At 46.6% G+C, this 27,136-nt stretch overlaps 8 protein-coding genes across 8 annotated transcripts; 4 read left to right on the top strand and 4 right to left on the bottom strand.

Annotated features, from left to right (window-relative positions):
• Window positions 1–1,081: 1,081 nt before the first annotated feature.
• On the bottom strand, window positions 1,082–1,555 carry N7487_010891 (uncharacterized protein; the record flags this gene model as incomplete). Its single annotated transcript, XM_056878621.1, has 2 exons — window positions 1,379–1,555; window positions 1,082–1,275 (listed from the first exon to the last, which is right to left on the bottom strand). The coding sequence occupies exons 1-2, from the start codon at window positions 1,404–1,406 to the stop codon at window positions 1,082–1,084; spliced, it is 222 nt and encodes a 73-aa protein (XP_056723940.1). The 5' UTR covers window positions 1,407–1,555.
• A 1,418-nt stretch (window positions 1,556–2,973) lies between these two features.
• Window positions 2,974–6,922, top strand: N7487_010890 (ankyrin repeat domain-containing protein; the record flags this gene model as incomplete). Its single annotated transcript, XM_056878620.1, has 4 exons — window positions 2,974–3,058; window positions 3,124–3,159; window positions 3,208–6,846; window positions 6,894–6,922. The coding sequence occupies 4 exons, from the start codon at window positions 2,974–2,976 to the stop codon at window positions 6,920–6,922; spliced, it is 3,789 nt and encodes a 1,262-aa protein (XP_056723939.1).
• Window positions 6,923–7,961: 1,039 nt separating this feature from the next.
• N7487_010889 (glycoside hydrolase family 15 protein) lies at window positions 7,962–9,535 on the bottom strand (the record flags this gene model as incomplete). Its single annotated transcript, XM_056878619.1, has 3 exons — window positions 7,962–8,412; window positions 8,470–9,280; window positions 9,331–9,535. The coding sequence occupies 3 exons, from the start codon at window positions 9,533–9,535 to the stop codon at window positions 7,962–7,964; spliced, it is 1,467 nt and encodes a 488-aa protein (XP_056723938.1).
• Window positions 9,536–12,158: 2,623 nt separating this feature from the next.
• On the top strand, window positions 12,159–13,404 carry N7487_010888 (uncharacterized protein; the record flags this gene model as incomplete). The annotated part of the gene is made up of 4 exons (XM_056878618.1): window positions 12,159–12,320; window positions 12,386–12,761; window positions 12,824–12,941; window positions 13,011–13,404. 4 exons carry the CDS (start codon window positions 12,159–12,161, stop codon window positions 13,402–13,404), a joined length of 1,050 nt encoding a protein of 349 aa, XP_056723937.1.
• Window positions 13,405–14,502: 1,098 nt separating this feature from the next.
• N7487_010887 (uncharacterized protein) lies at window positions 14,503–20,035 on the top strand (the record flags this gene model as incomplete). The annotated part of the gene is made up of 5 exons (XM_056878617.1): window positions 14,503–15,013; window positions 15,078–15,239; window positions 15,303–15,327; window positions 15,383–15,907; window positions 15,955–20,035. The coding sequence occupies 5 exons, from the start codon at window positions 14,503–14,505 to the stop codon at window positions 20,033–20,035; spliced, it is 5,304 nt and encodes a 1,767-aa protein (XP_056723936.1).
• A 2,305-nt stretch (window positions 20,036–22,340) lies between these two features.
• N7487_010886 (ribonuclease III domain-containing protein) lies at window positions 22,341–22,857 on the bottom strand (the record flags this gene model as incomplete). Its single annotated transcript, XM_056878616.1, has 2 exons — window positions 22,341–22,576; window positions 22,638–22,857. 2 exons carry the CDS (start codon window positions 22,855–22,857, stop codon window positions 22,341–22,343), a joined length of 456 nt encoding a protein of 151 aa, XP_056723935.1.
• A 588-nt stretch (window positions 22,858–23,445) lies between these two features.
• On the bottom strand, window positions 23,446–25,010 carry N7487_010885 (uncharacterized protein; the record flags this gene model as incomplete). Its single annotated transcript, XM_056878615.1, has 3 exons — window positions 23,446–24,180; window positions 24,249–24,822; window positions 24,877–25,010. 3 exons carry the CDS (start codon window positions 25,008–25,010, stop codon window positions 23,446–23,448), a joined length of 1,443 nt encoding a protein of 480 aa, XP_056723934.1.
• Window positions 25,011–25,835: 825 nt separating this feature from the next.
• Window positions 25,836–27,062, top strand: N7487_010884 (uncharacterized protein; the record flags this gene model as incomplete). The annotated part of the gene is made up of 4 exons (XM_056878614.1): window positions 25,836–25,973; window positions 26,028–26,337; window positions 26,387–26,693; window positions 26,747–27,062. 4 exons carry the CDS (start codon window positions 25,836–25,838, stop codon window positions 27,060–27,062), a joined length of 1,071 nt encoding a protein of 356 aa, XP_056723933.1.
• Between the last annotated feature and the right edge of the window lie 74 nt (window positions 27,063–27,136).

Raw genomic sequence — 27,136 nt, 5'->3', positions numbered from 1 at the left:
ATCTCAGCACGTTGGGTGTGGCGGGTCGGTCAGGAGCTTGAAAGTTGAATTTGAAGGGTAGGCCTGATGATAAGTCGCGCAAATAAGAAAGCTCAGATCGTCCGGCAGCTTTTCGAACTTAGTCACAGGTAAAAATGCAATCACAGGATAAGGGAGATGCGTTGGCAGTGTGGAGATGGAGAGACCAGAGCGGTGGTGTGACGTAAGGTCCTGCAGACTTGAGCCTTACCGCCTTAGGCCTTCCAAGTTTATATTCTCAAGATAAATTCAGCACACCTGCAGGTCGTGCCTAATCCGTATGCCTTTATAGAATTAATGCTTTTGTATATGTATGATAATCTTTAGGGGCAGTATGCGCGGTCGTCGATCCTTGAGAAAAATGAAAGAATTCAAGAACAAAGAAGCGAAACCAACCTTCGAAACAGGGCCGGCTTTGACTACTTGGAGTGCCCCCTTTCTAGATTTATTTTTAGATATATATACAAAGGCAGTACAAGACATGCTCCGTATGGATAGCTAGAAAGACATGCGAAAAGACATTTCAAAAGACATCGGAGTATCCTTACTATATCCCTAATATCATCTTGGGCCAACTATTCTTGTACTGTGTACTTGAATAAGAAGAAGGAAAAAAAAAAAACCTCAGAGATAAATGATTTCAATCTCGGATGTTGAGTATGAGCATCGAAGTCTAAGTAGATGAAGAATATGAAACAAGATGAAGAGAAGCAGTACATGACTAAGCAGGCATATCGCAGGAGATATCAAAATCCAAAAGGAGAAAGCAGATCCCAACTTTTTGAACATGGCTTCCCACTGACACATAGAAATCATAAAACTGAGACGCAAAGGGAAGTAAACACTCCCAGAAAAGAAAAGAAAAACCAAAACAGACATGGTGTGTGGCTGTACAAGAATTCGTCGAGACTCCGCGAAAGCATCACGCAAAGGTATAAAACAGAAGAAAAGGCCTTCAGAAAAGAGAGAAAAAGGGTGAAAATGCTAAAGACAAGTGGAAGAAAAGGAATGGCGCCGGTAACACAAAGAATCGCTCAGGCATGTCGACTTGAGATGTCTGTCGCTATCGAGATGACTGACTACCGCTACCCCATCCTGATGGGCGCCAGCTGCCGGTGGAATTTTTGGAGACGGTACTCGTAGGCGAACTTACGCCCGAGTAGACATATTCGCCGTCGACGTATTGGGCACCCGTGGAGAATGTGCTGCGGTGCTTGCGGCGGGCGTAGCGCTGTTCGAGGCGGTAGAGCTCGAGTTCTGTTTCGATATTAGCTATATTTCCTAGTATTTCCATGTCGCATTGCCATTCCGCAGTACAGTAGCATTTTGCTGGGTGTTTTTCGGGAGTCGCGGAACGTACTGGCTTGTAGCTTATGGATGAGACTCATTGTGACGAGTGAAATGCAGTGATGAATATGCTCAAGATTTGGGCCCTAAAAACTTGTTCCTGGCGGAAAAATGCCAGATGCTAGATGCTGGATATAGAAGGTGACGATCCCACGTGGTGGAACGGGGTGCAACGTAACGCAAGCGGAGCTGTACCGAAGGGAGAATTGACGTTTCTGTGTAGAACCATGGGTCAGTGTTTGAAGATCAGTCTTGACACCCAATGTCCTGTGCCTTGGTATAAATAAAAGACTGTGCTTACTTGATAAGGATAGTGGTTTCGGTAAGCGCTTGTCCCAAGGCGGAGACTTAAGATATGCAGGAGTGTCCCGGGAAGATGCAGGGTCTGAGATTGATGATTGGACTAGCGACACAGCGGAATGGCGGAATAGCGGACCGGGTTAAAGAATGTAGAGATTTAAATCAATTGAATGAGAGTAAAGAGATACAATTCAGTCATAACGAGTGTACAAAATAGAGAAGAAGAAGAGAAGCCTTGCAGAAAAGAAAAGGGGGGTGTGGGGGGGAAACTCGACTAAATTAGCGTCTCAATATCCGGAGAGGCTAGACAATGCGTATGTGTTTCATCTATACACCTTGCTTTCCTAGCTAAATATGTATGGATTTGTGTATAATTGACAGCCCAGAGTGGATATAATGGAGGACAGTACGGAGTACCAATATAATACTTACTCTTTATCTAACCATCCCCTTCGATGTATTTTGTAAAATGATTCTTTTTATAAACACCACGCGACATTCTCGATGTTCGATTCGCACAGACCTCTTGACCCGCTATATTAATCACGCATTTATACTAGCTACTAATACGGAGTAGTATTGTACCTTGCGTTTGACAAGTGGATATTGGCGTTTGTTATCTCGTTAAATTGTTCTTGACTGGGGAGTTCCTAATCTCGACGGGGCACAACGTGGCTAATTTAAAGGTCTGTGCTGTAAACGGGCATAATTGTGGGAATAGAGCCCTATTTGGAGACTAATGGTTTTACTATTGGATTATCAACCCAAACTATTCCAATAGACAAAACTATAATGTAGAAGAAACGGTGGCATTGATTAGGCCAATTTCCCGATAATTGCAGTTTCGGCAAACAACGTTCATGCAAGCATTTTGAAGTCGCACGCGCGGCACGCAGCCCGCGGGCATCGGGTCTAGTTATCTTTAGTATACTCCGTACTCCGTACGGAGTACGGAGTATATCTGTCAGAGATGGAAAATGCTACCTCGGTGCCCCACGGTTCCTGATGTTTGCGGGATGCACACGCTGAACCTTGTGGAAAAACCTGTATTAATTGGTGCCACGGTTTACAATCCTGTACTCCGCTTCGGTCGCTAATCCTAAGGGATTGTTCAAGAGCATTTAATCGCTAGGCCAAAAGATCATAAGGACAAACAGAACATCTCTTTATCTCTGTAGCATTATATATAAGCCCTAACGCATGTTCAGGGCAACACGGTCACCTGATCGTGGGGCTGAGAATGCCAGCACGCTTTCCTAGGGCGGGGGCCTTCACTGACAGCATGATTATATCCATAGCCTATTGACTATGTCTTCAACATCAAATACATTTGGTGATGACAACATGGGGACTCAAGTGGGGGTCAATCATGGACAGATCTACTTCTCGTCCGGTACGTGTCATGAAGCCCTTTTTGAAGCCGGGTCAAATTGATTGACAGTCACTCTTTCGGTTCAGCCCCACAGGAAACTCCACAGCAGAGCATAGACAACGGTTCGCATCGCCCCGTATCAGTCAAAGGGACTATCACTAATTATGTAGAGGTGCGTAGGTCACTGGCATTCCCGGAGATGCTAGATCGGAGAGACAATATCGAGCCATGCCATCCCGATACCTGCCAATGGATTTTGGAGTTGGAAAAATACAAGTCCTGGAGAAGCCAGTCCCGCGGTCTTTTATGGATCAAGGGCAAGCCAGGCGCGGGAAAATCGACATTGATGCTATTCCTACACGATGAACTCAAGAGACATGTCGATCGAGGTATTCGGCTCGAGTTTTTCTTTACTGCTCGGGGCACAGAGATGCAACGCATACCGCTCGGGATGCTCAGATCGTTACTAAGCCAAATTTTTGACCGCGATGCGGCGATACGCCCTCAGCTGCGCGATGCCTATGAACAACGATGTAGGCAGTTTGGGTATGGTGAACGTAAATGGCAATGGCCACGAACGGTGCTAGAAGAGCTACTAGCAGGTGCTATCTTGGCATCCGCTAGTCGGCAGCAAATAATGATTTTTGTTGATGCTCTGGATGAGGCTGGGGCGGAGTCAGCTCAATACCTGGCAGCATATTTTCATCGACTTATCAATCGTGCTGAAAAAATGGGCGTGGCCGTTCAAATTTGTATTTCATGTCGACACTACCCTATCCTGGAAAGCGACGCTACGAGGGAGATATGGGTCGAACACCATAACAATGATGATATCGCCAGATATATTAAGGATATCATTGTTGATACGGATGTCGGAGACGGTCCGGGTCAGGAGACGAGGGAAGCACTGGCAGAGCAATTGATCCGACAATGCAAAGGAGTGTTCCAGTGGGCCCATCTTATAATGCCTCTTATCAGGCAGAAGATTCTCGAAGGGGAATTGTTTGGTGACATCCGTTGCTGGCTACACGAGGTCCCAGTTGGCCTAGAAGACGTGTATACGTATATTCTGAACAATGTGATCGAAGGCAGGAATCGAGCACAGTCGTTCTTGTTATTTCAGTGGGTGTCCCTTGCCGAGCGGCCCCTGACTGTGACAGAAATGCGGTATGCCTTGGCAGCCCAGAATGCTGAATTAATATTTCCCCAAAAAACATGGGAGAAGATCGACGGGTTTGTTGAGAGCAACGGACGTATGAAGCGAAGGATCCAGGTCCTTTCTGGTGGACTTGTTGAAGTAATCTCAACCGTGGATTATGACAAGATTGTGCACGAGACTGTGCAGGTAGTACACCAGTCAGTCAATGATTTCTTGCGCGCAAAAGGGCTAGGGCTTTTGTGTCACAATATCGGCACTAGCACGTTTCCTATGGATGACGAGAAGATTTTATCTCAATGCCAGGCAACTCTCTACCGAACATGTCTGGTTTATCTAGCCACAGTACACATACCTCGAAAAATATCAGATAAACAGGACTTCATTCAGAACCACCCGTTGCTTGATTACGCTACAAACAACCTTTTCATTCATGCGGAAAAGGCTGCTAATTCTCGAGTGGACGTGCTACAGAATGAACAAGACATACTGCAGCGAGTGATTGGTCCATGGGTCCAAATTTACCAAATCCAAGATCACTCTGTCAAGAGATGCCCCCAGGAAGGTACGACGATCTTACATATGGCTGCAGCTGCCAACCTACTTGATATTATAGAATCTGTGGTGTCAAACGGTGGGGATATCATGACGAAAGACATTATTGGAAACACAGCTTTCCATCTAGCAGCGCGCCAAGGTCATATCACAGCGGGCAAAATACTCCTAGGGAAGGGGGCAGACCACAACGCAAAGAACCAAAGTGGGATAACACCATTAACTGAGGCGGCCAGTTGTGGGCATGTGAGATTTGTGGAATGGCTCCTACATGAGGGCGCAAATGTTGAGACAAGTGCGAGAAGTGAAGGTGCATTGCAAGCGGCTTCGTTGGAAGGTCATGAACGCGTGGTGGCAATATTGCTTGGAGCAGGAGCCAATGTCAACGCCCAGGCTGGTGAATATGGAAATGCCCTACAGGCCGCAGCCTCAAGAGGAAGCACCGAGATAGTACAACTACTTCTGGAAGCCCACGCCGATATCAACGCCCAGGGTGGTAAATATGGCAATGCCCTACAGGCCGCCGCCTTGGGAGGAAGCACTGAGATAGTACAACTACTTCTGGAAGCCCACGCCGATGTCAACGCCCAGGGTGGGATATATGGAAATGCCCTACAGGCTGCTGCATACCACGGAAGCACCGATATAGTACAACTGCTTCTGGAAGCCCACGCCGATGTCAACGCCCAGGGTGGGATATATGGAAATGCCCTACAGGCTGCTGCATACCACGGAAGCACCGATATAGTACAACTGCTTCTGGAAGCCCACGCCGATGTCAACGCCCAGGGTGGGATATATGGAAATGCCCTACAGGCTGCTGCATATCACGGAAGCACCGATATAGTACAACTACTTCTGGAAGCTCACGCCGATGTCAACGCCCAGGGTGGGATATATGGAAATGCCCTACAGGCTGCTGCATATCACGGGAGCACCGATATTTTGCAGATGCTTCTAGAAGCCCACGCCGATATCAACGCCCAGGGTGGTAAATATGGCAATGCCCTACAGGCTGCTACATATCACGGAAGGACCGGCACAGTACAGATACTTCTAGAAGCCCACGCCGATGTCAACGCCCAGGGTGGGGAATATGGAAATGCCCTACAGGCCGCCGCCTTAGGAGGAAGCACCGAAATAGTACAACTGCTTCTGGAAGCCCACGCCGATATCAACGCCCAGGGTGGTAAATATGGAAATGCCCTACAGGCTGCTGCATATCACGGAAGCACCGATATAGTGCAGATGCTTCTAGAAGCCCACGCCGATATCAACGCCCAGGGTGGTAAATATGGCAATGCCCTACAGGCCGCCGCCTTGGGAGGAAGCACCGAGATAGTACAACTACTTCTGGAAGCCCACGCCGATATCAACGCCCAGGGTGGTAAATATGGAAATGCCCTACAGGCCGCCGCCTTGGGAGGAAGCACTGAGATAGTACAACTACTTCTGGAAGCTCACGCCGATATCAACGCCCAGGGTGGTAAATATGGAAATGCCCTACAGGCCGCCGCCTTGGGAGGAAGCACCGAGATAGTACAACTACTTCTGGAAGCCCACGCCGATATCAACGCCCAGGGTGGTGAATTTGGATCACCTCTATTGGCGGCTGTTCAACAGGGCCATACTGATCGAGCTCAGTTACTTCTTCAGGCTGGCGCAGATGTGTTACTTGCAAATGAATATGACCAGACTCCTCTTCATATTGCGGCCTACAACAATCAACTCGACTTTCTGAATCGATTCCCGCTACTTGCCTCGGGTATCAACAGCCGGGATAAGTTCTTACGAACCCCGCTTCATGTGGCTAATTATCTCGGTCACATCGAATTCGCCGAAAAGCTCCTCCATCTTGGTGCTAATCCTTCTCTTGCAGATGGTTATGGTAGAAATATTCTGGACTGGGTAGCTGGAAACGAAAGCCTGATGCATCAAATCCAAACCTACTGTCCTCTGATTGTCATGACCCCTAAGGAAACTCAAGAATCGACTATTCGTCAATCAATCCTTCAAATCTCAGATACACTTCTTCGTTCTAAGTTGAACTTCCCATGGCCTCTTTTGCGACAGATGGGCCGCTATTTCTTGTTTCTCGGTGACGTGGAAAATGCCCGTTATACTTTCCAGCTACATTTGTCTCAGCGGAATTTTGCTCACACCCGCATATATGACGTTTCTTGTGGCCTTTGTACAACGGTTATCACCAGGTCTTATTTTGTGTGCAGGGTCTGTGCCTACTTGGATATATGCTCGTTTTGCGTAAAAAGGTACCCTTGCCACAGTCGATTGCACCCAAATCAAGAGCACGAGACCTTTGAAGTGTTAGATGTGCCGGATAAAGAGTCTGGGCTCACTAGCCCAGCACCAGAACAATTGAGCCATTTTTTGAGCAACATTGTACACGAGCTTTCTGTGCCAGAGAGCTATATAACTGAGGTCGAGCCATCAAACGATTCTGTCTTACCCGGCCCCCAAAAAGACAGCTCTAGCCTCAAGAGCGATTTTAGGTCGAACAACACTATCCCGTGCTCTTGTTTTCGGGCTTTTAGCGGTTTTGTTGAGATATTGGTTCTTTTAGGTCGGCTTGAATATATACCCAAAATCCATGTCTCTGGTTTGTTATAATTGAGGAACGACTGCTTCCGTCTACAAATACCTTACACTAAGTTAGATATTCTCTCTTATTATAGGCCTGATAATAACCACGGCTGCACAAGATACTTGGAATCTTTTGGCGTCTTTGATATAGATGATTAGTTAGGTGAGTGATAGTTCCACAGATACAACGTTAGTAGGAACAAATTCCTAGTTCTAGGCGAGATTATAGATGGTACCTGTAAAGACTACTCTTAGCTAAATATGGATACATGTGGCACAGAAAATAGCTATCCGATTATATAGATGTAGGTAAACGATGATAGGGTTATTGAATTCCTCTATCAAAAAAAGGAGAATAAAGGGCTTGGTGTACCTGCAAGCTTGGTGTACCTGCAAGCTTGGTGTACCTACAAGCTTGGTGTACCTGAAAATATACCGCTAGGATTACGAAGAGGCACGGGCATTACATCTAAACTTGGATAAATTTGTCTATTGGTATGAAATGGCGACTCATAACTCCACAGACGTTCCGAGTCTGGGGGAATTAGGTACAAGATGTGCGGCCTCGCTTAACCACATTCTGTTGACACCAACTATACTCCCTCGTGATGCTTACCACGAGCCGACTGATGGTGTCGTGTAACTTCCCGCGGCTGAGCTTCCCTCGCACGTCGTCGGCACCTCATTGGCACTCGAAGCGCCCCAGCTAGCGGGCACTGTTCCAGCTTCACGCCGAGCAGCAGATAGGAACGCCGCGTAGGACCAGGTCAAGTCACTAGCAGAGGCCGGGGTGCCGTCGGCCCGAGTGAATTGTTCGGCTAGAGCTCCATCGCTGGGCGTGTACTCGTTAACGACAGCCACAAATCCATCGGCATACGTTTTGACGGCTTTAGTAATGGAAGTGTAAGTGTCTGAAGAGCTGGAATAGTTTCCGGTAGCGGCAGATGAAACCAGATCCTGGAAGAAAGGAAGACTAATATCGGTGATAGCGAGCGATCCTTGTTGGTCCCACTGGTAAAGGGCATCATACAACTGCTCAGCTGCTGCAAGTGTTGTCAAATACCTGGAAAGGATTAGTAAAGTTCGAAGCTAATCAAATGAATATGAATGGTTCGCATACCATGGGTTGCCGCCCTGGTAAGTGTCTTCGGCATAACGTCCAACAGAAACGGCACTTCCAGCCTCCTTGCCGCTGTTCACATCATAGATCGAACGGAACGAGTCAACATATAGCTTGTGGTTCGACAAGGCACGAGCAGAGCAAGGCTGGAAGGTCACATCATCGCAGGTACCCTTGGGGTCGAAGTTCCCGATCGAAGCAAGCACGGAGTTTGCATCGAGACCAGTTCGGCCATTGTCGACCAGGTTGGAAACCACAGCCTCGCCATTCCAGAAGGACTGCAGGAAGCATAGGACCTGAGGAGCCTGGGAATCACATCCATCGCAGGTCTCTCCCAGCGCCTTGGCAAATGCGCTGCCTTCCACCAACGCGCGGTGTTGTGCAGCAATAGTGAAAAATGAGGAGCCCTCGACCTCCTCCCACAGATCAAATCCGGTTTGGTTCCAGTATTGCGCAACATAGCTGAGATCATTTTGCACGATGGGCCAAATGTTCGACTTGACTACAGACTCCTTTTCAGTCGAAATCAAATAGTTACCATAGGCGATCAGAGCTGTCGCCCGCAGAGCGGGTCCATCACGCTGAGGACGACCCCAAGCATCTGTGAAGGCAGTCAAGTCCACATTATACTTGGGCTCTGCAAGCCCTGATCCATCAGACAAGTCTCCGGATGGGTTAGACACGGCCTGCAGCTTTGCTTGAGCAGAGATGTAATCCTGGATGGTAGATTCCAATGAGGTCTCTCCGGCAATGAACTCATCAATCAGGACCTTAAATGTCAAGGCTGCATCACGAGTCCAGGTATAAAAGTCTAGCAGCTATTAGTTACTTTCATTCAAATTTGAGGAGGGATGGATTCACAATCGGGATCCGTTTTGGATGGGGATGCTACCACAATGCCGGCAGATGCTCCAGAAACAGCAGACCCATTAGCGCCAATGTTGTTTAGGATGGATTGAAGAGCACCAGCAGTATCCAAGTCGCGTGCATGGAGATCGCGGGCAGGCAAAGCAGATGATAGCACACCTGGTGCCAATAGTGCAGTCAAAATATTTAGTGTTAACATGATGTCGGGATGATTTTGTGATCTTCTGAATATTGTGGGGATCCCAGCCTCTTTATATATTCTCCAACCACCACTATGAATCGGAAATTGGGCCTCCCAACAAGCAAACGCCTCGGAAATTGAGTTTCACGTTGATCCCTCATGCAAAAGTCCAATAATACTGAATACAGGAATGAGTTGTTCAATAGAAAGTCGTTTCAAATGCACCAGAGTTACATCGAGTCCATATTGATTGTGATCGGCATGGCAGATCGGCGTTGACAGATCCCGAACCGAGTAAGGCCAATCCGATAAATCACCGGCTGTGCTCCGCGTTTTCTTCATCATCAGATGCCTCAGGTCATAGCTAATGATATTTCGATGCTTTTCCGACAACCTCCCGAGAAGAGACTATCCCATCACCCCGTACGAATAGGAACAGGAAACAATGTCGTAGATCTACCCTCCAAGCTTGGAAGGTTAGGCGGGTGCCAGTCATCGTTAACCTTGGAACGTACCTACCTTATTCGCCATTGGGTCTATAGGTCACACCTGCAGCTCAGAATAGCTTCTTCTAACCTTCCAAGGAGCTACCTAGGTATGTACAGAGTACACAGGATGTTCATTGAGCATTATTAGCCAGCACTTTCCGTCCAAGATCACACGCACCTCCTAATACCTACGTACTTGCCCAAGTGATAACCTCTGCCACTTCTGGCTTTCCCTTTCCACTTTAGTGCTCAGGCCTTGCCGCCTTTTGCTCATTGAGTAGAACTACCTACAGGTAAGCACCCGTGGACGCTCCTGAGTATTACATAAACACCAGGCTTCCAAGGTTGCACTGAGCATCAGCTGATCGTTACATAAGCTGGATGACTCGGGCGGGCGCTCACTGGGCTTCCCAGGTTGACCTGAGCGCTCTAACTAGTTCACTGAGCAGTGGGGGACCTGTTTATTACATAAGCTCAAGAATGGCTCACCTTAATAAAATGCACTACACTTAGAGTGCTCCAAAAAGCGCAAACTAAACAAACCCCAAATGGTTTGGTTTTTGAAGTTCAAACCGCAATGGTTCTTGGGGCCCCTTTGTAGGGCTATTTTTAAAAATTTTATATGTTGAATTTAATACCATTAATTTAAAATATTTTTATTTTAATAGTAAAATATTTACTCAACCTTATGCAAATTTATGCAAGAATGGTTTTAATTACGTCCCGAGAGGAAGCTCTTTAATAGTTAGTTTAGAGGGGTCGCTCCCGGGGAGGAACCGCTTATAGTAGAGCAGACGTTTATAGAAGAGTCCTTCGATCAGGTACAACATAGGCCCAGATTTCGATAAGGAGGAAGCCCACAAAGTGAAAGCGCTTATTCGATGGATTTTACAGTATGACCCCGCGAAGAGACCTTCGCCTGCGGAAATCTTATCTCATCCAAGGTATCTATAATCTAGTATATTGCGTGACTGTTGCCATCCTCCAGACATTGGTACTGTACTCTACAAGAGTGGCCTTGTTATGTCCTTTTGGGTCTTTGTTGATGTGTTAGATGTCAAGGCGGCAAAAAGGCAAAAAGGTAATGCGTAGAAACTGTGTGGACTTCGCTATAGTTATTAACCCAGAGACTTGGCCTCGTAAGGCATGAAACGAACGCTTGGCGGGGGTATTAGGCATTGACATATTCCCATTAAGAAGCCAGATATAACCCCTTAATTGTAACTATGCCGTGGGTTCTGATAACAGCTTCGCCATTTGACACGTTGAATTTATTATTCGATACTCGTTACTATGAGACATACTCTGTTTTTGCAATCTGATACTGTCTGTTAAGATGAGCATTCCGACACTATTGTCCGGACCCAAACTGGTTGACTCACAAGAATCCCCTGTCTTAGACCAGACCTCGGGAAAATTACCAGACTAATATATTTTACTTCTATTCTCCCGTATGGATATCCGCTGGATTGAGCGCTTAATTTAAGTCTGTCTGCCTCTTGTGCTCTGACTTTTACCATCAAATGGTTACTACATCGCCAGCACCCATAAAAGCATGTCTGCACACATATCTGAATTACCATCATGCACCCCAGAAAATTATGTGCGATATCGGTTCGAAATCGCACCGCAACCGAAGATATCCCGAGGATATCCCGCTAACCTTCGAACCAAATTCTGCAAAACATATGCCCCACCGAGAGTATCCCCCTGATCGGAGTCTTGAGATTAACACTCTCATTGTCGCCGAATGCCCTGCTCTCCTAGGCTTTATATGTTTGAAGTCGGGGAGTATTGGCGAAATTTGATAGATCACGTTCGTCTTATCTTTTTATCTATATAGGTACCTCTAGGGCTGAATTTTAGCGGAGATCTACAACAGTCTTCTAGACTTTTCAAGTTTACCTAATCCTATTATAGTAATCTGGAGTTGATTTAGTTAACTACTCCGTATGGAGCAAGCAGTCACGATGTCCTGGTGGGCCCTGTGGAGATCCCCGATGAGATATTTCCCATGAAACGTCGATACGATAAAAGATTAATACTGCGGGTTGGCCTCGGGATGATTTGGAACTTATGTTTATCTTGGATATGCCTGTTTCTTGCATCCTTTCTGTTCCCCTGTGTTGGGAAATTCCATGCTATTGACTGAGATGGTTCTTTCATCTCGAGCCCTGTATGACCGCGGTCCAAGGCTCCTAAGAGACATTTGGGCGCTCACCGGTATCGCAATTTTCACTGTCGGTCTGAGGGTGGCTGCAAAGCTAAGGATCAGAAAATTTGGGTGGGATGATATTCTCATGGTTTCGGCCTTGGTTAGCCTGTCCATGTCGTGTATTAGTTTGAAGATCAAAAACTGACCCTACTGCCTGACACGTAGTGCCTGACTATAGTCGGATCAGCTCTGATTACTGTGGGCGTCAAATACGGGTTCGGCCGCCATGTTTGGGACCTCGACACGGATACGGTGGTGCCCAAAGTGATCATGTTCGATTATTTGACACAAACATTCGGCATTGCTGGTGGCACTTTTGGTCGCATTTCCTTCATTGTCTTTGTCATTGAGCTACTAGGCACTAGAAGGTCACACAGAGTGATACTGTGGATCATACTTGTGTTACAAATATTGACCAACGTGCTATTAATCATCATTCTATTTGTCCAATGTCCAGGACACGGTTCCGCTATCTGGACGAAGGATGGGGGAAAATGCTGGGATGTCCGCGTCCAAGCATACTACGGGTACTACCAAGGTGGTACGAGCTTCTATTCCTTGCCCTAATCCATATACACCAAGACTAATCAACAACCTACACAGCATTTAATTCGGCCACAGATCTTTATCTGGCAGTTTTTTCAACATACATCTTCTGGAATTTGAATTTGAAGTTAAGAGTCAAGTTGGGCTTAGTCACTCTCCTCGGATTGGGCATTTTGTGAGCCACTGATTTTCAGACCCTATTTTAAGAGATGCCCGGCTAACAGAATTATCTTGAATTATTTAGTGCAATGGCAGCATCCGTTATAAAAGCAGTACAAACCCGAGTCCTCGCACACGCACACAATGATCCGACTGTTGCAACTGTGAACTACGATCGCTGGATATACATTGAAGCCTACGTAGTGATCATCACGGCGTCGATACCTTGCATCAGATCCCTGATTCGAACCGTTCGAGGAGGGACAACCGGAACCGGACGAAGCACATACGAGTTGAGTTCGCCATATGCTGGAAGCTCTGTGCCCACACCCAGAAACCGGAGGTCAGCACCAAAGTCGATGATACGCATACCCGATAATTCCAGCGTGGATGATATCTTGGAGAGGAATAATAATAATGAGGTTGAGGGAGTACACGAAGGAGCGGAATCGAAAAAGTCGGTACATGTCTATGTATAACATTATATGATATGATACAATAGAGTATATATATAAGAAGTCAAAATGCAATACGAACTACACCTACAAAGTTTGGCCTGAAAGCACATACCATATAGAGTCTAAGCGCAGGATACAGTCATCGAAATCGGGCAGTAAGTCCTCGGGGATACGAGATTGACATCACCGCCATCAAGCCAACCTCCCTTCCTGGCCCAAAACAAAAGCCGAAGCTTGGCTCGAGGAGTGAATCCAAGGCATAATGTAGCCATTTTCGACATATCCAGAGAAGCCAGGAAACGTTCGACTACATCATCGTTAGTAGTGGGTCTCACTTACCCTGACCAAGAGCCACCAAATCGACTGACTAACCACAACCTTATTAACTAGTTAAATAGTTACAGAGTAGAGAAATTCTATATAAATTATATAGGTCACTTTTTTAATACGCTTGTACTGTTTACAGTCCCACGGGAGTAAATGTGGGAGTTGGCATGGCCTATCAGTGAGCATCCACGGATTCAATCATACCTAGGTAATCACTAAGCGCCCAGTGAGCGCTCATAGAACCTCACGGCTTTCTAACGTGATTATTTGAGCAGCTGAGTTTGAGCCCGGACTGAAATTTACCCAGTAAGCCTGATTCTGAGCGCCCTTGTAAAAGCGGCGGCAGCGGAAAGCCCTACCCAGCAGAGAAATATGTTACGTACAGTGACCTAGGTACGCCCACTTGCAGACATCATTTCAATCTATTCACCCAACCCAGTCGTCCACTCTTAGCCCCTAAACATTAAACTGCCTCATAGCCTCATAGGGTCCGGAGCCAAGCGGTCCCGATCCCGGGTCGGGTCCCCGCTTGAAAATCAGTCAATCCGGGGTGATTGGAAATAAGCCGCGTCAATCCATGCTCTTAAAGACCGTTCTGAGCAACAAAACGAAAAGGGAAAGATATGAAGTGGTAGAGGAAAGCATAGGGCTATGCGGACCCCAATCTATAAGCATGCCCCGCACTTTGCTTGATTGGGTTGATCGCTTCGTATCTGGCATTGTACCTAACCCCACCTAGGTTCTGGCACAGTCTTTACAGTATTTCCAATCTGAAGCTATACCAAGGAGACTATGGCCGAGCTAGTGGGCCTTGTGGCCAGTATTGCCGGCCTTGTCCAGATTGCGGGACAAATTACCAAACTCAGCTACAGCTACGTCTCAGACATCAAATCGGCCCCCAAAACACAAAAGCTGTATTTGCAAGAGGTTTCGGCGCTTACAGATGTGCTTTTCCGGGTAGAAAAGGCTATTCAAGAGGCAGAGTCTACCGATTTAGAACTGCCCTCGTGGCCCTCTTCGCTCAATGAAGAAGCTCTTCAAGATTGCCGCCGCCACTTGTTGGCTCTGCACCTCGATCTAGACAAGCGGCTACGCCGCCTCGTATGGCCGTTTCAGGAAAAAGAGGTTAAAAAATATATTGATCTTTTGCATCGTTACCGATCTCTTTTTGCCGATTTTCTCTCAACGAATATCATGTTCGAAGACCCATCTCCCTCCAAGGCAATCACTTGGAAAGTAAAACTAATTTGCAACAGGTCCGTTGCCACTGCTACATACAAAAAGGTTGCAGGAATCGACCAAGGTAAGGGGGTCCTTTGAATGGCATGAGTCCTCACGATAGCCCTAATCTCTAATCGGAACTTTAGAGCAAATGAGGCAGTATCTTTACTCTCTCTTCCCAGCGTCAGATAACCTTTTACGATCCAGACCAAATGCTTGCCCTGGAACTGGGAAATGGTTTTTGAACTCCCAAGACGTGGAGAACTGGCGTACCGGAGACCCATCACTGCTCTGGTGCTACGGAGCCCGTACGAAGCAATTCTTTCCGAAGATTTCCTATAACGTATCACGATCTTGCTAACCGGTAATAGCTGGTGTCGGTAAATCGCTACTTTCGTACGTGCTACTCAGAGTCTCCTCTTCATGGCTTTCCAATACCTAACACAGCTAGATCAATCACAATTGGGGACCTGTGGGATCAGAGATCAGAGACTACAAGCTCCGTGGTATATGTATTTTGTCAGTTCTCATCACGGGAGCAACAAACCCTCACAACAATCCTGCAATGCATGATCCGGCAAGTGATCGAGCAAGCAGATGAAAAAGTGCTATTTGCATTGAAACATCTATTCGTGGACCCAATGAAGCAGCGTGAGCCTGTCGGACTTGCTGAATCATTTGCAACGGCATGTGAGCTGAAGTCGACATACCTTCTAGTTGACGGTCCAGATGAGGTAACTGGAGCAGATGCTTTGCTGCCTTACCTGTCTTCTTTTGTGGAAAATGGGTGCAAAGTAATGGTCACCAGTCGAGACCTTGGCCATATCAGGAAGGCTATGGATTCTGCAACCAAGATGGAGATATGTTCGCAAGTTGAAGATTTAGAGATCTACATCGACTCCCGCTTTCAAAAGAGCGAGCTTCCCCGAGGGGCACAAAAATTGATCGGAAAAATCACAGAAAAGTCGGGGAATATGTATGAACTACCGCTGGTAAATGAGTGTAGTGCTGACCAGATACTAGGTTTTTACATACCAAGCTTATTTTGGATGAGATCTTGGATCTCACCACTGTTCGCCATATGCAAAAGGCCCTCGAAAAACAGTCAACGGGGTTGAATCAAGTTTACCAATCGACACTGCAGCGAATCGACATGCAACCAATGGCAAGGAGGGAACTTGCTCGGCGATTTATCGGATGGGTTGTCTTTGCGAAGAGACGTCTAAAAATCGATGAAGTAATCCATGCTTTCGCCGTCGAAGAGGATGAGGATTACATTGAAGAAGATAACTTCGTCAGCCCTGATCTTCTACTTCGATCGTGTGTTGGCCTAGTGGTATTACATGATGACAAGACTGTCGCAATGGTCCATGCGACCGCTTATGACTTTTTCGGATCCACGGTGTTGCTACCTTGTGATATGGAGACCGACATCGCAGAGACATGTCTACGCTACATGTGTCTCAGTCCGTTCAAGGAAGGCCCATGCAGAAGTCGCGTGGAGATGTCCCGCCGCTCTGATGAAATGTTGTTTCTAAATTATGCCTCACGGCATTGGGCAAGACATATCAAAGAGGTAGAAAGCGCGGAGGAAGATCTAAACTCCCTTATTCAGTTTTTTATTTGCAACGAGAAGCTCCTGAATGCCGCCGTTCAAGCATTACATTTCCGCAATGAGCTCGAAACTGATCTCCTGGACTCTCTTTTTGATTCAATCCCTCAGCATCAAACAGCATTGCATGTTGCGGCTTATTGGAATCTTACGGGAACCCTGAAGACTCTGATCGAGTCGGGACTCAGTACATCTTTAACAGATACTCATGGCTGGACACCTCTCCATTACTCGTGTGCAAACGGTCATTTTTCCTCTGCTGAAATTCTCGTGAGAAATGGGGCAGATGTCGATGCCACAGACAATCAAGAGTGGACCCCTCTTTTCTGGGCGTCATTCACTGGAAGCTTGGGTATTGTTCGTCTTCTATTATCCAAGCACGCAAAGTATACAAATCGCAGCAAATATGGTTGGACGGCATTACACTGGGCTATATCCCGCGGTGAAGCCGACGTGGTTTTGGAGCTTGTGCAGCATCATCAAGCGCAGTTGTCGCGTGTTACTAAGGCTGACATTCAAACCCTCAGCGTCGAGGACGTGAGACGATTGAACACACCAAAAAACACTTCGCCAATGCAAATAGCAGCTGAGGGCAAGAATGCGACAATATTCGACCTGCTTGTGGCTCACTTTGATGCGCCTGATTCTACCGGGGAGGAAGACTTCCAGAGGATCTGGTCAAGAGAGAGCTTCAGAGTCCCTATTGCCCAGAGCACGTGGAGAAACACATTCAAGTCGCAAATAAATGGAGAAGTAAGCCGCTCGAGTGAGTTGATTGCCGGGGAGACATACATGGAGGAAGACCCCAGCAATTACTTCAGGTATGAATTCACGAAGGAAGATCCATCAGCATGGAAGTCAAATCTATTTGTCTCCGCTATCCAGGATGGAGATTTCCAGGCAGCAAAACTGTTCCTCGAACTTGGTGCAGATGTGAATTACATTTCTGAAAAAGGACCTCTGTTGAACCTTGCCGCACATCAGAGAGACCCACGTTTTATACAGCTTCTGCTGGAAAAGAGTTCCAAAGAACTACAGGCTGAGATGAACGAGTCCATACTTCGTACTGCTATCTGCCTCGGGAACTTGGAAACAGCAAAAGTCATCATCGACAGTGGCGGTGCTCATATGGATCAGAATGGAACAAATTTGCATGCAGCCGCGACACAACAAGACCCACAATTTGCATTACTTTTGTTATCTAAAGGGGCACGACCTGAACTCCTAGATGGGTATGACAAGACTGCCTTGAGTGTCGCAGTAATGAACGGATTCGTCGAGACAGCACAGGCTCTGATTGAGGGTGGTGCAGATGTCAATCAGTTGTCGCACGTGTGGATTTGTAATAAAAGTGGATGGCAAACCTGCCTGATGATGGCCGTTTCGCTTGCCAGCGCAGATAATAAAGAACAGGAAATGAGGGACTCGGGAACTGAAATGACTCGCATGCTACTTTCAAAAGGGGCTAGTGTCGAGTTCCAAGATGAAGAAGGCAAGACTGCTTTGCACGAGGCAGCAACTTGCCGCAGTGTGAAATGCATCGAACTTTTGACGGCAGCTGGGTGTACGGTTGAGACTGTCGATAAGAGTGGGCGGACTCCGATCCAAACCATGATGGAAGCCGTGAAGCCGAGCTGGGAGGTGGAAGAGGTTGAAGAAGTTCTTCGCCTGTTGTTCCGAGGGTTATCAGAAAACGCCGTCATCTCATTATTGGCTCGGAAAACGTGTCAATCCGTTATTTCCAACTCTTCGGACGATGAAGATATTGAATTAGATACGCCACTGACTAGTGCATTGAGGCAGAAAGCTTGGAGCATAGCCCATCTCTTGATGACCTTTGGAGCGGAGCCCCCCACCAGCACTTCCTTTCAGTCTATTGTGACAGACGCGACCAGGGACCTTGAATTTCAAATTATCAAGAGTCTTATTGGGAGTGGTGTGTCACCAGGCGATGACGCTGCTTTGGAATTGGTCAAGAGCATTGATGACCGACTTTTCGCGGAGCCTTCCACCCTACTTTCTTCATCTAAGAATGCACTGTCTCACTCTAATTTAAGTCGTGTATTTGCACAGGCACGTGCGAAGAATCACCTTCAAAGACCAAAACTTCCACATGACCAGATGGCGCAGGCTTCCCAGCCGATTCTGGCCGGTTTGGTGTCGGCGGGCGCAGACGTGAACGTTTGCGACTCAGAAATGAGCACAACTCCTCTTCTTCTCGCAGCTAAAAAGATTCCAATTGCTCAGATCACGGCCACTCTATTGGAGCTTGGTGCCGATTGTTTCCATTCTTTTGAGAATGAATTCGATTCAATTTTGACCGCAGCGGCAGTCAACAACACAGAATCCCTGCGTTGTCTGTTAGCGCATGCCTCAAACTCGCCCAAGCCGGGGCATTGGGCTCAACATTTGGAGTACCGTGGCCAGCTGAGCAACACAGAGATGTTTGACTGCATATGCCTGGCGTTGAAACTTGCCGGCAAGCTCAACTACAAGAACTCAAATGGTGAAACATTGTTGCATTTTGCTGCAAACACAGGGAACGTCGATTTGGTCATCAGTTTGATCTCTCATGGTGCTTATGCAGATATACCAGATGAAGATGGCTTTTTCCCCATCCATTGTGCCGCATTCGCCTCGGGCCATAGTGATATAGTACAGCGCCTTCTTCCGGTGAATATGGTGCAACTTACTTCCGATCGCCATCCCTATCGCTCCGTTGAAACAAGAGCCTCCCTCCGAGACGACGAAATTTGTCAACAAATATCAAACATAACAAACGAAAAAGGAAACACAATGCTTTTGGAAGCCCTGGAAAAAGGTGATGAGACTATGTTTCTACATCTTCTCAAGCTCGAGAGTGATTTCAACTCCTGTGTCACACTTTCTGGGAAGCATCCTTCACTTCTCTATCAGGCATGTGCTCATGGAATGACAGACGCAGTATCTTTCTTGCTGGAATCCAACGTTGATATTGAAAGAGCTGATAATTGTGGATGGCGTCCACTTCATGGCGCATCGCTCTGGTCTCACATGGAAATAATCGAGATACTGATTGCTGCTGGAGCTGATGTCCGCGCTTCCACAACACATTTTGACAAGGATTCTTTAACGGACTCCGACCTTGACCAGAAATCATGGAATGGCCATGCTCTCCATTTGGCTGTACTTGAGGGTAACATCGACATTGTTGAGCTTCTTTTGAAGCATGGTGCAGACGTGAGTGCAAACGCCGGATTCTTCAAAAGGTACGACGGAAGAATATGTGGACCGACTGCTCTGCACATAGCATTGGATCCACAGGCATGGTATACTGGAGACGATGACGACTGGGAAGACTGTGAAGACCATCATGAAGAGTACTTGAAGATTGCTAGAATGCTGATTAAAAATGGTGCTCCTGTCAAAGGTGTCTTGGATCAACTACGGGTGAAGGATATTCCAAGTTTCGAGGGCTTTGAAGATGTTTGGGATAAGATTCGAGGGGGTTGAAAATGTCCAGGACAAGATTCGAAGGTACATTTATAAACCTAGACACTTCAACATATTCTAGTGCTTGATAAATCCCAAAGATGATGTCATCCGCAGCCTACTATCAAATGTATTCAACTCCCTCAACCCTTGATTCTAATCAATGCATGCGTTGCTCGTCAATATATACCTCAGGCGCTCCACTTCTTGCGTCAACAGCACCTGTTCCGTGTAAAAGCCAGGAACAACCATATAAGGACAATTTGTATAGTTTAAGCCTTCGTCCACTCTTTTTGGAATGTAAGCGGTCTAATAAAAGTACATGTAGTATTTATCTATATATTAGTGTTGAGATCACCTGATCCTGTTTGACAGGACTGGCAGCTACAAATAGCTTCCTCTTTCCCTTCTTCTTTTCCCCTACGCAGTGCAGTTAGCTTCAATATGGTCAAATTGTCTGCTCTAACCCCTAATATCTCAAGAATTAGTATTATTATAGTATATTGATACTCTTTATATTTACTCACTAGTAAGGCTCCGGATTATTGATCTTCCTTTTGCTCTGAACATTACAGTCCTCACCGCTACTGGCTTTGGTTTGTTCACTCAGCAAGGATCGAAGGCAGCTTCATCATTTCCATACAAACATTCTTACTCAAGACATACCTTATCCCTTTTCTCCACGCCACATAGTGATCAAAATGACTCTGTCTATAAATCCTTTCACCAGGCTCTGTGATGATTGTATTTCAGCCCACCAAGACCACACACGAGGCCATCTGCCAGCTGTATTAATGAGGGCAACGCACGAAGGAAATGCGAATGGTTCAATCCCACCGAATAACGGCCCTGATTTGAAGGGTGATATTTGGCCTCGATATCGGGGTCAGCGTGACATCACACGCTGGGAGGTCGAAAGTCATGGGGAAATGAAGTCGTCCTATCCAACGCAGTTCTCCTCATTTACGACTTGGGATGGATTGGCATATCGGATAGACAATTGGAAAAAGAAAAATGTGCGAAAAATTCGCGTTCATATAATTTTTACGCATCTACTGTCTCCGATCACAAAAGTCTATGCAGCCACTGCTCTAAGGAAGCATTTCCGACTCGAGCACCGACCTTACTTCGATAAGGAATTTCTTATATGTGGCCCAGTACTCTCTGGTGCTATTGTTTGTTCATTGTCTGGTGACGGTAAAGATGGGCTTTTCGAGATCCCATTATTTGGATTTCGATATATTTCCCCCCTATAACCTCCGATAAATGCGTTGTCATGTTGCCGCTTGGCTTTTTCCCCGGTGTCTCGGAGACAAACCTAAGATCGGTCACTCGTAGTCTGTCAGAGGAAGTCAGAAACGACATTCAACGCCGGGTGGTATTGGATGCATTTACGCGAGGGCATTTTTTTCACAGTTGCCAATCTAGAGGAGAATGGCGTGATGATCAATTGAAAGGGCAATCGCCAATTCCAGAACGGGCTAAATGGATTCTCATGGGTAATTACTTCCTATTTAATGCCAAAAGCAGTAACTAGAAACAGAGTAACCTCAAAATGGACCTCAAATTTCGAAAGAGAGTTTAGATAAAATCTGTGTAAATGTGGTGGAAATGTGATGAAAATGCTATACTAAAGTAATCAACTCGCACAGGATAAGCACACAAGATGAGACTCAACCCTCTAGTCTAGTAATTACTAGGAAGTGATGACAAGGGAGGCTGATCATATTTTGCCAGGTAAATAACCCGCATCTGGCTGGAGACACAAGGGTTCTGATCCAACTGTTCGTGATGCAAGAGAGGAATCGGTCATCGACAAGGCAGAGCGCAATGGCCTATTAGCAATTGTTGATCTTCTTCGCAGTTGAGGTTCGGTCACTTATGAGTCAGATTGGTATCATTTTACTAGGTTAAGACCATAAAGTTTGAGTTTTTTAGTCCCTGGGGGTCATTATTTACACACCCCGGTAGAACGATTACGAGACGGTGATAATACGAGAATAAGTGCAACGGTTACTTCAATTATCTCTCATTTCTCAAAATCCCTATCAATTCTCATCCTCTGCTTCACTATCCTTCTTGCTCTCGGTATGTCCTCAGTAAGGCCAATTCTAGACCATGGAAATGTACAGAGCCCCCCGGCGTGGGAGCAAGCGGGACCAATTTCAGACGATGGGGGATACTCATTGAATAGGGCTGTGGCATACAGGGGCATGCTATTGCAAGCCACCGCACTATCGAATGAAAAGCACCCACTGCCTGTAATTGTCCCCGCCAGCCCCTGCGTCGGGGGGTTCTGTATGTCACCGTGGCAGGTGATTGGCGTTCACTCAGACCAAGAAAGACCCAAGGCGGTCATGACATCTTCACATGGCTGGATCTGCTCATTGCAGTCGATGTACACTGCCCCAACGATGGCCTCCATGGTGGTGGCCATGACTTTGGGCATGATTTCAATTTGGGAAGGATTTTTGACAATGAATCTGTCAATGCCGAGGACAAACCCTTGCTTGGCGAGAGCGGCATTGCTGGCCTTCAGCTGGATCATTTCGGAGATTTCTCCTAATCAGAGCGTAAGCCTATGGAATAAAGTACAATGAAGTAGCCAGGGTGAAACGCTTACCTTTCGTCTTGTTCTTTTTGCGGCCAGAGATCACAATGATCAAGTCGAGAATGCTGTCGCCGATCAAGGCAAGGTCCTTATTACCATCTCCGTTGAAACCGTTGGAGACTTGAAGTGCCTCGCGCGATAGAGTATAATTGGTGAAAGAATAGTTGATTTTCTCTTCGAAGACTTGAAGTTCCTCGTCCGAGGGGAGCGCACAGATATAACGTCCCACCATGATGTCCTATGATCCAACGATAAATCTTGGCAAATGATAAAAATGGATTGAAAGTAGAAGTGTCTGGATGATAAAAAGGTTGGGAGATCATCTTGGTATTTATAAAGAATAGAGGGAAATCGAGTATGCCTTGTGGTGCGGAGTCGACATTTGTAAAAAGTACGAGGCGCAGCACTGCGCAGCACTGCGCACAAACAGGGGTATAGAACAGAGATATACAAGGGAACATGTAACCTCCTATTGGTCAATCATACAAGCACAGTATCTAGGTAGTTAGATTGCCTGGATAATGATTCGGTTTTTGCCAGTCGTTTTGAGGCTCCAGGGTAGATGTGAAACAACATAGCCGCTTTCCTGTTTCGGATGTTCATGTAGTCGACCAGTATTTAATTTAAATAAAATTGAATACACGGGCAGTACAGAGCACATTCTACGGAAAATTTATATAGCAGGTCATGTATCTGATGACAACATGGGCAGTCTTGGAAAAAGAGAGGCTGATTCGATAGTGACATGATACAGATATGTACATATATGAGTGCTGACCCTGACAAACAAACTTGATCTATTGTGGAATCCCAGTGGTCTTCAAAGCCGAGCTACCTCCTTATGGATAGTCTCAGTGTTTAAAGCCGCTCGAGATTTCAAGTTCAACCTCCTCCACATAGCTTTACGACGTTCAAGTCCCTCAAAGAATGCTCTTACCCACTCGCGGCGAAACTTGGGTAGCTTGCGTCCCTTTCCCTCTACCCCCTCGCCGGCTAGACGTCGTAAGGTCTCGAAGTAGTCCTCGAAGTCTGGGAAGAGCAGTGTAAACTTGACACCATCACCCCGAGCCTTGACACGATCCGCTTCCCATTTTTGCATCACTTCAGCAGACGGTAGAGTAGCTCGGCCAGCCAGCAGCCGTGCGGCCAAAACAGATTGCCATTCGAAGACCTTGAACGTCAGACCAGCCGCAACAGCACCGACAAATAATAATGTCGGGTCTTTTTGCCAGACAACGTGTTGGTACAGATCGGGGACCCGGTTATTGCGCACTGGGACTGATGGTAGGAATGGCAGCGTCCAGCTGTAGCCTGTGCCGAAGACTATGTGGTCAACGTCTGTAATACAATTCCCATTCGTCAAGTGCACAGTCCTGTTCGAGACTCGTTCTATTGAGGGATGTTTTTGGATCTTGGGGTGATTGAACGCCTCATCGCCGAAATACCCATTAGCGGCATGTCCAATTGTGATTGCATGGACTGGTGCCTTGGCTGTTTCCACTAGATCGACTGCGATGTCGGCTGCTGAGACGGATGCGCCCACGACTACAACTCGCTATAATAACCACGTTAGTATAATGAGCCCGATACAATAGAGTCCTGGAATTTGAGGATCTAGCTTACCTTGCCAGCGAATTTATCTCTCCCCCGGAAGTGTTTGCTGTGAATCACACTGCCAGGTCTGGTCTTCTCAAATGCCTCCAGGCCTTCTATTGCGGGTATATATGGAACCCAGAAGTGCCCACTCGCCACGACGACTGCGTCAAACCACTCAACCCACCAGTAATCACTCTGCTCTCCATTTTTGCGGAGTGTTACTTTCCACTCCGTCCCCACCTTCTCAACCAATTCCACTGTGGTATTGTATGAAACAAAGTCGCTGTAACCCCGGCGGTCGACAAGACTCTCAACATATTTTCGAACCAGATCCCACTTTCGGAATGGGGTGTCAGGTCCATGATGCGATATAGAGTGTGCGCTGCGCTCTGTTGGGAAAGGTTCTTGAGAGAACTGCATGGGCAGGAAGTCGACATTGGTTTCCAGATAAGGGTAAACAGACGACTCAGTAAAACGAGGCTGGTCTGACTTTGGAGTCTGCGCAGGTAGCTTTTCGGGGATAGGTAGTGGTGGATCAGCTGTTCTTGTCGCTAGAGACGCAAAGTCGCGGAGTGTTGGAGGCTGCGATGAGTCGCCAATCCTGTGTTTTTCATGTCAGTCTCGCAGAAAATTTTTTTGAAAGAAATTAACGAACCAGCATCCTCCAGCGCCCTCGCGACGCTCAAATACACGGATAATGTCAAAGGCCTTTTCTTGCGCCAGAGCATCTATGGCAATGGCTCCCGCCGGCCCGGCGCCGATTACCGCAACACGTTTAACAGGCACCATCATAGAAAATTATAGAAATTTAAAAAAAAATAAATGATTGAAACTATAGAATAATCCCGCGGTATAATTGCGATATATAGATGTAATGAGTGAGATCCCGCTGCAAATGCCGATCTGGGGGAAATTAGCCCCGATCTAGGGTTCGCTGCTGTCGTCGTTTATGGGCCTTGTCACGCAATTCGGCATCGCGGGGCTACGACCACGAACGAACCAGTTACGGCGCCAGAATACATTACTTGTCAAATTTATCTTCAAACCCCTTCAAATCCCGTTAAAGTAAGACGCGGCCCAAGAAAAAGAATTGTGGTTCAACACTGTTTCGAAGGTTCGGAACACGTTTTTTAAGGAGAGATTTCTCGTAGCACGCCATATTCATAAATTATGATATGGAGTAGAGCCAATGAAGTAAATATCTAGTAGCGATAAGACTAAGACAAGAAGAAGTCTATATTATATACTCTGTAGTTTATACTTGCTTGCAATTTTCATCGGATTCTGCTATTTCTGTTTCTATCTCTACCTCTCTCGCCATTAGGTATTAACAAGATCACTATTACCAATCTCCCCGAGGGGAAAGATATAGTATGGATCTCAAAGTGAACAATGAGAAGCTAGATCCCAATGATATCGACTCTTCATCAACGTTGGGCGTATTGCCAGAATGGGATCCCAGCCAGGAGCAAAAAGCACGCAGAAAGTAACTACCAATGACCCCCTATAGATACAGTATCAAGAATTCAACGCTGACATTCATTTCTCCCAAGGATTGATATGACAGTACTGCCTCTGCTTTTTCTCGGTCTTCTTGTCTTCCAGCTAGATCGCATGAACATTGCGAGTGCATTAACTGGTGGCTTCGCCGCTGATATCAACATTTCACAGTCCACAATCAATTTGGGGAATCAGCTCATGTTTATGGGTATCGTGGTCTTTGAGATACCATGTAACATGGCCTTGCAACGGGTATGTATGAGATCGTCTCTCTAGAAGATCTAATTCTGACGGGAGCTTTGACAGATTGGTCCTCGCACGTGGATTTCGGCCCAGGTCTTTCTCTTCGGTTTACTTGCTACTATGCAAGTATTCGTTCGTAGTCGAGGATCTTTCCTGGCTATACGACTGCTTCTAGGATTCGCTGAAGCAGGTTATATTCCTGGTGCAGTCTATACTTTGTCATCATGGTATACGAAAAGAGAATTGGCCAAGAGAGTTGCCATTTTCTTCTTTGGCATGTTTGGTGGAAATGCCTTGAGTCCTATCCTCGCCTCGGGCATCCTAATTCTCGATGGTCGACACGGTATTCGAGGATGGCAGTGGCTCTTCCTAAGTATGCATATGTTCTAAACACAAGTCGGCATTCGCTAACATACCAATAGTTGAGGGGTTATTCACTATCTTCGTCTCATTCCTCCTATCACTCTTCCTACCTGGATCACCCGATCTCACCAGGCCATTATTGAGCCCGGGACTTATCAAGTTCTCTGATTCCGAGAAAGACATTATTCAAAAACGACTCGAAATCGACAATGGCGGAAGTACTGAGGGCGCATATGGTGTGCATATTCCACTGAAAGTGGTCTTCCGTACTGTGGCTTGCTACCGTCGCTGGCCGCACTTTGTTTCTACATTCGTCGTGTTTTCGACATGGAGTCCTCTAACCACTTACACACCCTCCATCATCATGTAAGTTCTCACTGCCGTTCATAAGTAAGCTGATCTAATGCTAAATTGTACAGGTCACTCGGTTTCGACAGAACAGCAGCAAACGCCCTGGCCGCAGTCGGTGCATCCCTATCCCTTGGAGTGGTATTCTTCTTTGCCTATATGAGCGATCGAACCAACCAACGAGGTGCAACTGTGATCGCTGCTCAAGTCTGCTACCTCATCGCCCTGATAGTAACGTTCAAGGTCCAGCCCCATGCCGGTAAATGGTCACGTTGGGGACTATGGACAGCTGTGAACAGTTTAGCTGTGGGATACCATCCCATCCATAACTTCTGGGTTCAACTCAACTGTCGGGATCCGAGGGAGCGGAGTATCAGTATTGCGTGAGTTTTTCTTTATTCTTATTTTGGCCTTGACTGGAGCTGATGAGAGTCTTTACTGCAGTATGTGGGTCATGTCCG

This window comes from Penicillium crustosum, assembly GCF_028827405.1.
Source record: "Penicillium crustosum strain IBT 35664 chromosome Unknown utg000005l_segment0_segment0, whole genome shotgun sequence".
Lineage (NCBI taxonomy): Eukaryota > Fungi > Ascomycota > Eurotiomycetes > Eurotiales > Aspergillaceae > Penicillium > Penicillium crustosum.
The sequence above is the reverse complement of the archived record's forward strand: the minus strand, read 5'-3'. Positions and strand labels throughout refer to the sequence as shown.